The sequence below is a fragment of the Moschus berezovskii genome, chromosome 18 (assembly GCF_049115385.1).
Source record: "Moschus berezovskii isolate FMDL1 chromosome 18, NW_MosBer_1.0, whole genome shotgun sequence".
In the NCBI taxonomy this organism is placed as follows: Eukaryota; Metazoa; Chordata; class Mammalia; order Artiodactyla; family Moschidae; genus Moschus; species Moschus berezovskii.
Genome location: NC_142477.1, coordinates 14,983,875 through 14,996,742, shown reverse-complemented (window position 1 = coordinate 14,996,742; position 12,868 = coordinate 14,983,875). Strand labels below are relative to the sequence as shown.

Here is a 12,868-nt window from a genome sequence, read left to right as displayed (position 1 = left end):
GGTCCAGTCCACCTACCAGTGCACCCATGGTAGTTGCCACCCCCCCCAAAAGAAGGGCTCATATGGCCCACAAGGAGGCACCCCAAGAGCATACAGGTGTGGTGACCACAGGAGAGTATGCTCCTGGGCCTCATAGGATATCTACACAAGGCCGCTTCTCCAAGATCAGGAAATGTAACTTCAGACCTGCTTAATACGTAGAAATAAAAGCAGACAGTAAAGCAAAATGAAGTGACAGAGGAATATATTCCAAATAAAGGAACAAGATAAAGCCTCAGAAGAAGAACTGAGGGAAGTAGAAATGATCTACCCAATGAAGAGCTGAAGGTCATAATCATAAAGATGCTCAGGAGAATGAACTCAGTAACAGGTGTAACACAGAGTCAGAAAATAGAAAGAAGAATCATACAGTCCTGAAGGGTACAACTGTTGTTGTGCAGTTGCTCTTCTTTCTGACTCTTTGTGATCCCATGGACTGCAGCTCACCAGGCTTCCCCGTCCTTGACTGTCTCCCACACTCATGTCCATCGAGTCGGTGATGCCATCCAACCGTGTCATCCTCTGTCGCCCCCTTCTCCTCCTGCCTTCGATCTTTCCCAGCATCAGGGTCTTTTCCAGTGGCTCTTCACATCAGGTGGCCAAAATACTGGAGCATCAGCTTCAACATCAGTCCTTCCAGTGAATATTCAGGACTGATTTCCTTCAAGATTGACAGGTTGGAGCTCCTTGAAGTCCAAGGGACTCTCAAGAGTCTTCTCCAACACCACAGTTCAAAAGCATCAATTGTTCAGCGCTCAGCCTTCTTTATGGTCCAGCTCTCACATCTGTACATGACTCCTGGAAAAACTGTAGCTTTGAGTATACTTGTATAGCTTTGAATATTTTTGTATAACTGAAATTTTTAAAAAATACACTAGAAAGAATGAGTAGTATATTAGATGATACAGAAAAATGGAATGGCAAACTGGAAGACAGCAGTGGAAATCAACCAAGCTAAACAAATAAAACATTTTTAAATGAGCACAGTTTAAGATACCTTTAGGACAACATCAAGCATACTAATACTGGCATTGTAGGGGTCCAGAAGGAAAAGAGAAAGAATGGGGCAGAGAATTTATTTGAAGGAATAATATTAATAGCTGAAAATTTCTCCAACCTGGGAAAGAAAACAGACATCCAGGTCCAAGAAGTACGGTGAGTCCCAAACAAAATGAACCCAAAGAAGTCCTCACCAAGACACATTGTAATTAAGATGGCAAAAACTAGAGATAAAGACAGAATTTTAAAAGCAGCAATAGAAAAGCAATTAAGGATGCACAGGGGAACTCCAATAAGTCTCTCAGCTGATATTGCAGAGCAGAAGAGAGGGGCAAAAATAAGCAAAGGGAACCTAATTAAGCTTAAAAGCTTTTGCACAGCAAAGGAGACCATCAACAAAGTGAAAGACAGCCTATTGAATGGGAAAAACAATTCACAAGTGATAGAACCAACAGGGGTTAGTATCCAAGTTATATATATAATATATTATATACATGTATCATACAACTCAATAAACAACCCAATTAAAAGTAGGCAGAAGACTGAAAGAAGACTTACAGATGGCCAACAGGCACATGAAAAGATGCTCGACATCACTAGTCATCAGGGAAATGCAAATCAAAACCGCAATGAGATGTCACCTCACAGCTGTCAGGATGGCTGTCAGAATGGCTATTAAAAAGGACAAAACAAACAAGTATTGGCAAAGATGTGAAGAAAAGGGGACTCTTGTACACTGTTGGTGGGGATATGAATTGGTACAGCCACTATAGAAAGCAGTATGGAGGGTCCTCAAAAATTAAAAATTGAACCACCATTTGATGCAGCAATTCCAGTTCTGTATAGTTTTCTAAAGAAAAAAAAAGTATATGAACTTCAGTGTTCATTGCAGCATTATTTATTACAATTTCCTTCTCCAGGGGATCTTCCCAACCCAGGGCTCGAACCCAGGTCTCCCACATTGCAGGCAGACGCTTTACCATCTGAACCACCAGGGAAGCATATTTATTACAATATATATGTATATATTGTATATGTACATGTAGTAAATATATTATTTACTACAATATGTATCAAGAGATACATATACACAAGAGAATATTACTTGGCCATAAAAAAGAATAAAATATTGTCATTTTCAACAGTATAGATGGACCTAGAGGGTATGATGCTAAGTGAAATAAGTGAGAAAAATACAAATACCATATGATTTCACTCGTATGTGAAATCTGAAAAACAAAACAGAAGGACAAGCATAACCAAACAGGAGCAGACTCAAAGATACAGAGAACAAACAGGTAGCTGCCAGAGGAGAGAGGTTTGGGCAATGAGTGAAATGGGTGAGGGAGATTAAAGGAGACAAAATTTCAGTGGCAAAATAAGGGAACCACAGGGATGAAACACACAGCAGGCGGAATATAGTCAATAATATTGTAATAGTTTTGTGTCGTGCCAGACGGTTAATAGAATTACGATAGTGGTTATTTTGCAATGCATATAGCTATCAGACCACACAGCAGGCGGAATATAGTCAATAATATTGTAATAGTTTTGTGTCGTGCCAGACGGTTAATAGAATTACGATAGTGGTTATTTTGCAATGCATATAGCTATCAGACCACCAGCAACTAACAGAGTGTTGTGGGTCAATTATAATTCATTTTTTAAAAAAAAAAGAATAAAGTGTACCTGTATCTATATCCATGAAAAGATCTGGAATTCTCTGTCAAGAGAATTCAATATATTTAGAGCATGATACTAGCGTAAATGTGAAATCATTTAGCAACTGTCCATTTTAGGTAAAGAAGATATGTGTTTTCCTTAAATATAGCTCATCTCATAGAGAAAAATTTTTTTAATTTACAAGAGTATTATATTTTCCCTTTTAAAAGTATACAATATTAACTAAGAGGTTTTCAAGCACAGCCAAAGTTGAATTCCAAGTCAGCAATAATAATAGTAAGAGTGACTGTTCCGGTTTCCAGTAAGTAAATGGATGAAGAAATCGTAAGCGTAGTTATTCTACATTGCACACTTGAAGACCCAGGAAAATAGCAGGCATTTAATTGATCACATATTAAGGTCCCATCATTTCATTACAAAATACTGGTCCTTGCTTCCCAGGTGGCACTAGTGGTGAAGAACCTGCCTGCCAATGCAGGCAGACATAAGAGATGTTGGTCAGGTCACTGGGTCAGGAAGATCCCCTGGAGGAGGGCACGGCAACCCACTCCAGTATTCTTGCCTGGAGAAGGCTGCCAGGCTGTACTCCATAGGGTCACAAAGAGCTGGACACGACTGAACTGACTTAGCAGGCACACATCCATTTATTCTTCCTCTCAAGTCCAACCTCAACTTGACTCACCATCTGCTCACTTTCCATTTTAAAGACTATTTTATGTTAAAAGCAGTTTTGGTCTCAATTCACATGTTCTCTTTGGGGAATCTGTGGGCCACTACACCATGGGTCAGCTTCAGGGGTGGACTGAAAGCCTTGGCATCCTCACGTGTAGTTACAACCTGCCCAACTCCAGGAGTCGCCGCATGAACCAAGGATCAGCCAGCTATGATCCAAATCCCACTATCCACCCTTTCTTGTAAATAACACTTGACTGGAACACAGCCACTTCCATTCGTTTATGTATTATTTATGACTCCTCTCGTCCTGCAGTGGCAGAGTTGAGTAGCTGCAGCCGAGTCCATATGGCCCACAAATCAAAGGATATTTGATAGCTGACCCTTTATAGCAAAAGTGTGCCAGCCCTTGAGATCAGGCACAATGCCATGTCAGCCACTCAGGTCGTGAGGCTGGTTGTGGACTCAGCCCATTGGAGCAAAGAATCCGCAGGTAGTTAGCAGGGCCCTCACCACTCATCCAAGTGATTTCCAAGAATCGGATTGAATTGAATCAACACAGGTGTCTCGACCTAGAGTCTGACCTGAGACGCAGGTTGGCACGAACCATTATTTAGCAATAGATTCATAAGGATTTCAAAGCCATGACTCGAAAAAAAAATGGAAAGAACCGCTAGTCCAAAGGTTTACTTGACCTGAGTTTCCCACTCTGGTCTGGAGGACAAAACGTGAATTGCATGAAGGGCTTTGTGTATAGATTCTGTCATCCATTTTCATTCCTCCACACAAACGCAAGAGAGCCTGTGTGCCAGTGAGTGCACAGGTCATCTCCATGCCAGTCACCTGTGCTTGGCTTCCTCAGCCAATGGAACGCAGTTCCCTGTACCCCTCAGGCAGTAGAGCAAACGCTATGCACGCTGTCACGCTTCAGCTGAGAAAATGAGTATCTTTTTTTCTCCTTACTCCTTGCTTGCGCTCAGTCATGTCCAACTCTTTGCAGCCCTTTCTACTGCCTGCCAGGCTCCTCTGTCCATGGGATTTCCCAGGCAAGAATACTGGAGTGGGTTATCCTTCCCTCCCCCAGGGGATCTTCCTAACCCAAGGATCGAACCCAAGTCTCCTGTGTCTCCTGCACTGTAGCAGATTCTTTACCCACTGAGCCATTTACACAGGTTAGACAACACAGCTATTAAAACCCCGTAATCTTGCCTTTCCTGGTCAAGATTTCTGTTCCATTTTCTAGTCCAGTGCTGATCCTGCATTCTGACTCAATGCACTTCTCTTGGGTTTGCATTGTGAAAGTTCTTTGCCAGATTACAATACCTTCCTCCCCCGACCCCAACCCTGCCCACTGCCATGGGTGTCGGGGGGAGAATGAGGTTGGACACTGGTGACCTGCATCCTTTGCACTGTCCATACTGGAGAAAGAATAGGGTCAGAAAAGCCATGAGGCTTTTATTCTCTTTATTCTTGCTGCTTCCTGACAAGTCATTTGAAGCCCAGCTGTCCCGCTCACCACTTGTGTGTGCTGTCTTTTCTTCATCAGACACTCTCCGAAGGTGGTCAAGGCAGCATCACAGGTCCTCAACAGCATGTGGCAGTACCGAGATCTGAGGAGTCTCTACAAAAAGGTAAGGTTTGCTTTACCTTCTTGGCTCGTGAACTGCACACAGACCCTGAGCCTAAAGACAATATTTGGTCGTAACAAGATGTGTCACAGATACAAAGGAACCTTGTCTGAGAGTTTGAGCAATTGAAACCCAAGTAAAACAAGTAAATCAGTGAAGAAGCAGGAAAAAACAGGGCTTCATCATCAATTTCCCAGAGCACCTCCTTGCCTCCCCTGGCAGCCTGCATGGAGGAGGGGGAAGCCAAGAATCACTGCCACGTTGGTCCCCAGCATCCCAGTCTTGGGGTGGAAGGTGGGGCTACAGCAAGAGGCTCAAGAGGGGTAAGAGAGGGTGAGATCCATCTTGCCAGAGGGAAAATTGGCCTTTTTCTAAGCCTGTGGGAGAAAGTGAAACATTTAATGACCGACTCTACTAAGTTAGAATCTATTTCTAGATTTCTCCAAGGTCTTCCTATTTCCTGCAAGCTCCTTGCTTTGTACTTCAGTTTAAAGTTTAGCCCATATATTTGAGAAATCTCTTTCAAGATTTTTCTGTTCCTTAAGAGGAAGTATGTTTAGGCTGAAATATTGCAGAAGTGTTTTGGATTAATTATATCCTTTCCTAAATATCTTGCTATTTGTCTGAAGTGTTTTGGGTTCCATTCTGCCTGTTTTGTTTGAAATGCACATCCCTTGGTTCCTTCTGGGACTCTTTCGGAAGCCAAATGAATTCCCTCCAGGGACAGGATCCTTTGGCTAAACAGGCAGCCAGACACGAAGAACAGACTATAAATTTAAAAGAGCTGGACGTTCTGAATCAGTGGCTCTGGAAGTTCAATGAAAGATTACTGCCTCAAATAAACTCCACTTTCCCTGAATTCCAACCATTTCTTTGCTGGGATACACCTTCTCATACTTCTGTGCATTGAAGGGAAACGACTTTTAGAGATCCCACAAGTTATTTGTTGAATCGTAGTATGAGTTTTCCATTTTAGTTTTTTCTGTGTTGGTAGTAGGGTTCAGAAAGTGTAATTGTCTTTCACTTGCCATGGTTGGGGGGAAAAGAGTATGTTGTCAGAAATTTAATGGAGCAAAAACTCAAGAGCTAAAGAGGGTTTAAAATGTGTCTTAATGTGAGTAGATTCAAGAAAGACGGGCTGGAGAAGCTGAAGGTGATGTTTTCAGTTGATCCATGATTTTAAAATATGGAGAAAGAGCTGTTGTTCTTAATGATTTCCAAATTTTGCAGTTGTGAAATGAAATGAGGACTTTGTGCTCAGTACAAGTGCTACAGTGGCAAAACTCAAAGTTTACAAAAGCTTTTCTTTTTGAAAGGTTCTGTGCTGAGAAAATCCAAATTCACCTGTCCTTCTGAATTGTTTTTAATCAGTGAGGCAATAGATTTCTATTTTGTTCTTCACTGACAGTGAGAGATTATTTTCTAAATGCCTGATCCATATCTATAATTATTCGTGCTTCTAACCTGTTTATTAAATACCTATTATAGGCTTAGGAAAGGAAGAGTTCCAAAGAAAACGTGACATGTGGAGCAGCTATTGCGGATGAAAGTGAAATGTGGAACAGTGATTGGCAACTGCATTAGGTTCAGATTTAAGTATTATGGGTTTACTGGATAAATTAAGAGCAAGAAAATTACAGAGAAAAATCTTGAAGAATCTATAGAGTTTGCATGAATTAGGAGATAAGAGTAAAAGAGCGTATGGACAAGAGGAAAAAACACAGGTTGATGTAAATTGAAATAGCAATGGCGTATCTATGGAACGGAATTAAAGATCCACCTGTCATTGGCTTATTTCCTCCTTGGGACCCAAGCACAGAGGCCAGAACCACATTTCCTTAGCTCAACTACTTTATTTCACTTAGAGATCCATTTAATAAATCAGAATATTCTTTTGGCTGGGTGTGTTGACCACAATATGTTGGAGTCCAGACACATTGTGAGCCAAAATGGATTTGCATCATCCAAACCTTCAACTTCAATGAGGTCTGGACTTCTGATTTTTCTCCCCTAAATGAAAAGAAACAGAAGAATGTTATCACACAAAGGCTAAATAATGCGTCACCTTTAAAAAAAAAAATCCTTAAGATTAGATAACCACAAAGAGAAGTTTCAAATATCTTTATCATCTGTATTTTTGCAAAGGATATTTTCTAAACAGAAAAAAGGTGAGCCTTAGAGCAGACTTGATAGAGGGCTGAAAGAAAAGCAGTCAATCGAAAGTTCTTGACTTTTTGAACACTGGTACTTAAAAGAAAAAGTCGAGGTCGTGACTGACAGCGTGATTATGTTTGATGATGGTAGGGTTTGTTGGGACAACTGGTTTTGAAAGAAAGATAAATTTGGGGTGGGGTGGGGACATAGAATTATAAAATTGCAGAAAGCATTTCTTATAAACACCTACATAATAGCTTAATCATATACACATCTCAAAAAATATATATAGTTATATTGTTTGGGATACAGACTAAGTTACTCTTAACAGGTAGACTCAAAAATTCAGAAATGCAAGCTAAACAAGTATCCCTTTATGTTTCATGGGCCTGTACCTGGTTAGGCAGGTGGTCCAGAGTTAGCAGTGACCCTGGGACCTGTCTTGTTATCCTGCCTTGTACTAGGGTATCATTGTTGCCTGTGTGTACCAAGCTCCCTAACTAAGCTCTTCCCCTCTCATTGCAGCCCATAGGAAAAGTGAGGGCAAGTGATGTTCTCTGAAGCACGTGATACAAAAGGGACCAACCTTCTGCTCCCCTGCCATGACCATGAACTCAATCATGTGGCCACAGCCACATACCCGGCTGTGAGGGAGGGTAGGAAAAGTGAGCCACCAGGAACCCTGCTGAAACTTGGTGGCAGGAGGAGGGAGTTATTTTACTAAAAGAAGGAAGGTGTCGTATCAGCTCCAGGAATCATTTCCTTTTGTTTAAATGTCGGGTTAGCCAAAAAGTTTATTCTGATTTTTCTGTAACGTCGTGTAGAAAAACCCAAACAAACTTTCTGGCTAACCGAGTATCTTAACTATCCATTGCAAATCACTAAGGGGACATATTATTCCATTTGTGGGTGGCTATGATTTTTCTGAACTCTTATATGAAGTAAAAATCTCCATATGTGTATTATCTGTCCTCCAACGCTCTACTGAAAAATCTACTTTCTCTTCTCTAGGATAGCCTTCCTATTTTTGAAGTCAGTCATCACGTCTCCACAAGGTCATCCCTTTTCAGTTGTAGGGATAGCAACATTTATTATTATTACAGCTGGCAAAAAAAAAAAGCAAAACCTAAAAATTGAAAGTTACATTTTCATCACTGTGCAAAACTTAGAACTTAAGGCCAGGACACAGCATCAGGGCAGCCCCTGTTGTCAAGTAGAGAGAGACAGTTTTTCTGGCATTCAGCTTATAATGCTTAGGCTCATTATTTTGCTCTAAGTATCGCAAAGAGCTCCAGAAAGAACAGCATCTACTCAGCCACTCTGTGAACAAAGTCCTTTGTTCATAAATGCCTGGATCAGATCAAAGACAGGTCAGATATCAGAATCAAACTCTGCTGATGGTCACCAAGGTTAGAAACCAGATTCATTCTCCCCCACGAATAGTCATGGTCCTGTGTTTTTATAGTTGTGCTCCTGTGGGGTCCCCCTCCCACCCCTCCCCAACACCCCTTGACCCTCCCACGCCTCCCCTCCCCACTCCCCCCGCAACCTTCCCACCCTTACCCCTTGGGATCTTGCACGGTGAGCTTGTGTCTCAAAGAATGCCAAACCACCCGTGCTTGAAAACTTGAAACCAAACGAGGTAGTGTTTCTGTGGATAGAGATATTGTATTCACTGTTACCGTCTGGATGAGAGAAACAAAGCATAAAGCTAATCTTTAAATGTCCTTCCTTTTATTGTCGGGAAGACAGACTCTCGGCTGCAGGTACCATTCAGCCAGTGAATAATGAGCTTTGATGGGGGTGAAGTCATGCCCTTCACGGCCTGAATCACTCAGGACTCTCTTTTCCTACTGCCGTGGGATTCATTTCATTGGTCCCGCCACTGTTGCACTCACAAAACGAGAAATCAATAAGTAATTATGGATAGGGAAGGGATGCCTGCAGATTTCCTCAAATGACCAAACCACAGCGGGTGAGCGAGTGGACACAGTGCTCGCGGTGCCTTTCGCTGCTTCCAGGAAACTGGCCTCTGCACCTCGATGAGTCAGTGGTCCTGATCCCTGTGAACTGAAGCCACGGTTCACAGTTCACATCCCTCATGACTCTCACTTGCTGGACATTTAAAAATTAATACTGGATTGCAGCAAGAACTAGAAAGATATTTTGAAATATTGTCCAGGAAAACACACAAGATGATCAAAATTCAAATTTTTTATCTCCAAGGTTTGCAGCAAGAAGAGCAAGAAATACTTTTATACTTGCTGTAGCGTGTTGCCATCTTGAGAAAGAATAGGTGTTTTTCCTTAGCGAGTAGTTAAGATGGTGATGGAAAAGCAGTAAATCCTTTATAGAAATAAATGACTGAGTGTAGAGCTGTCACTCTATCAAGGAAATTGCCCACCAGGAATTTATTCATCTTTCTACTGTACTGGAAAATTCTTCACCAACAAATGACTGGAAGCACATGAAAACTTTTGATCAGAGTCTTCTTTCGTGCATTTTTTAATTAATCAATGTTTTAATTTATTTTTTAATTGAAGGATAATTGCTTTACAGAATTTTGTTGTTTTCTGTCAAACCTCAAAGTGAATCAACCATCGGTGTACATATATCCCCTCCCTTTTGAACCTCCCTCCCATCTCCCTTCCCATCCCATCCCTCTAGGTTGATATCGAGCCCCTGTTTGAGTTTCCTGAGTCATACAACAAATTCCCGTTGACTGCCTATTTTACATGTGGTGATGTAATTTTCTATAATTGGAGGAAAATTGCTTTACAATGTTGTGTTGGTTTCTGCCCTACGACAACATGAATCAGCCATGCTTATGGTCAGGCTCTTAAATAATCTGAATGCTGTGTCCTCCAGATTTACAACTGTAGCTCGAGTTCTTTTCTAAATCACTGCACATCAAGCTCGGGTAGGAAACAAAGAGGCTGAGGTTAAACTCACTGATGATGCTGTCTCCTCCATAAATCAGGGCGTTTGCGTGTTGATTTTTGTATCGACAAATAAGGCCCTCCTTCATGAGGTCCGCTGACCTCTCGGAGACCATTCTCAGACACTCATCATATGATATCTGTCCAAAAACAAAGGCACAAATGGGAACAGAAGCAAAAATCAATTGTGCAGAAGTGGAAATCGATGCACATGGCAGTTGCTAAACAAGAAGTGACTAAGTTAGAGCTGCTGTGGGGCTGGACCTCCCAGCTGGGGAAATTCTACCGGAGCAGCATCTAAGTTCAATGTTTCCTTTCCGCCTCTGCTCTCCCAGGCGGCTTTACTATAGCATTTTAAATCAGAACTTCCAAAAGTACCCCAGAGACAAAAGGCAGGGGAAAAGGATTGAATTGGGGACTAGAAAACTCACTAAACTTTTCTTTTTTTGGAACTGCAGTTGATTTTCAGTGTTGTGTGAGTCTCAGGTGTACAGCAAAGGGATTCAGTTATACGTATATATACTGTTGTTTAGTCTCTAAGTCGTGTCCAGTTCTTTTGTGACCCCCATGAACTGTAGCAGAACCATGGACAGGCTCCTCTGTCCATGGGTTTCTCCAGGCAAGAATACTGGAGTGGGTTGCCAGGCCCTCCTCCAGGGGATCTTCCCAACACAGGGATCGAACCCATGTCTCCTGCAGCTCCTTCATTGCATGTAGATTCTTTACTACTGAGTCACCAGGGAAGACCATATATTCGTGGGCTTCCCTGGTGGCTCAGACGGTAAAGGATCCGCCTGCAGTGTGGGAGACCTGGGTTTGATCCCTGGATCAGGAAGATCCCCTGGAGAAAAGAATGGCTACCCACTCCAGTATTTTGAGGACTTTCCTGGTGACTCAGTTGTTAAAAAAAAAAAAAAAAATCTGCCTGCAATGCAGACTTCCATGGACAGAGGAGTCTGGCAAGCTGCAGTCTGTGGGATTGCAAAGAGTTGGACATGACTGAGCAACTATCACTTTCACTTTTATATTCTCATTTAGATTCTTTTCCATTATAGATTATTACAAGGCACTGAATATCGTTCCCTATGCTATACAATAGGACCTTATTTTTTTATTTATCTATTTTTCTATTGAACAGTGTGTATCCATTAATTTCAAACTTCTAATTTATTCCCCCATTTCTCCTTTGGTAGCCATAAATTTGCTTTCTATGTCTGTGAGTCTATTTCTGTTTTGTAAATAAGTTCATTTGTATCATTTTTTAAGATTCCATCTGCAAGTGGTATGATATTTGTCTTTCTCTGTGTAACTGACTTCACTTAGTATGAGATTCTCTGTGTCCATCCATATTGCTGCAAATGGCATTATTTCCTTCTTTTTAAGGCTGGTCTATATTCCCTATGGGTTTCTCAGGTGGCTCAGTGGTAAAGAATCCACCTAACAATGCAGGAGTTGCCAGTTTGATCTCTGGGTCAGGACGATCCCCTGGAGAAGTAAATGGCAACCCACTCCAGTATTTTTGCCTGGGAAATCCCATGGACAGAGGAGCCTGACAGGCTACAGTCCCTGGGGTCACAAAGAGTCAGAAATAACTTAGCGTCTAAACAACAAATATTCCTTGTATATATGTACCACATCTTTTTTTATCCGTTCATCTGTTGATGGAACTTAGGTTTCTTCCATTTCTTGGCTACTGTGAATAGTGACACTATGAACTTTAAGGTACAAGTCCCTTTTTGAATTAGAAAAAAAGCTAAGTTTAATGTAAATCTACCACCATTCTTGTTATTTTGGGCAATACACTCAAGCTCACCCTTCCTTCTTCTAGTAGATGGGATGAGCTCCATCTAACAGCACTTTCATTTGCTTGGGGAGAAAGGACGTGATCAGTTTCTTGTTTCTTCCCGCCTCACCTGCTTCCCCTCTCATAAGCTACTCCTTCTTGTGTCCCAGTGCCCTGCACCCCCACCCTCCTCCCAGGTTTTGCCAGGAAAGGGGGATCAGCAGAGAGGAGAGAGACCCTGGCCCACACAGTTGTACCCTGGCCTTGGTACACCCAGCCTACAATAGATGCCCGCGTGCTGGCTCCTTCTCTCATGAGGACAGTGGTGTGGTTTGCTCATGCATTCATGCTTAGTGGCTTCAGTCGTGTCCAACTTTTGCAACCCTATGGACCATAGCCTGCCAGGCTCCTCTGCCTATGGGATTCTCCAGGCAGGCATACTGGAGTGTGTTGCTGTGCCCTCCTCCAGGGGATCTTCCCAACCCAGGAATCAAATCTGAATCTCTCATGTCTCCTGCATTAGCAGGCAGGCTCAGTATTTAATACCAACCTCCAGCTGAGGACTGCTGGCCTGGACCTGACCTCTTCCAGCTAACTGCTCCAGGCTCTCCATGCACCTAAGGCTTCCACTACCCTGCACTGAGACCAGAGCAGATACACATTTTCCACCCCGTAGCTTAGTGTGGGAACTCCTGTTTAAGAAGAATATACTTTCTGAATATAAAATTTCCTACAGGCCTTGGAGGGGGCTCATCCAGTGGGCGATCCTGAAACCTAAGCTTCTTGAGCTCCATGGTTGGTCCGCCCCGGCACTGAGTCTGTGCTTCACCCTGATCATGGTAATCCTACAACCCCCGAACTCCAGAGAGCCCGTGACCAGACAAAATAAGGAGCTCACTTCCCAGGCTTCAGGAGATGGGGGCAGGGGTAGGCTGGGGAATGCCCAGCCCATCAACTGCCTTCAAGGAAGC

At 42.4% G+C, this 12,868-nt stretch overlaps 1 protein-coding gene across 3 annotated transcripts in view; it reads left to right on the top strand.

Annotated features, from left to right (window-relative positions):
- CTNND2 (catenin delta 2) overlaps positions 1-12,868 on the top strand; it is a 487,037-nt gene that overhangs the window by 439,816 nt on the left and 34,353 nt on the right. For all 3 annotated transcript variants that reach the window (XM_088827634.1, XM_088827633.1, XM_088827632.1), the window contains one exon: positions 4,940-5,024. In XM_088827634.1, coding sequence (XP_088683760.1) covers positions 4,940-5,024 — 85 coding nt within the window. The remainder of the gene's footprint in view (positions 1-4,939; positions 5,025-12,868) is intronic.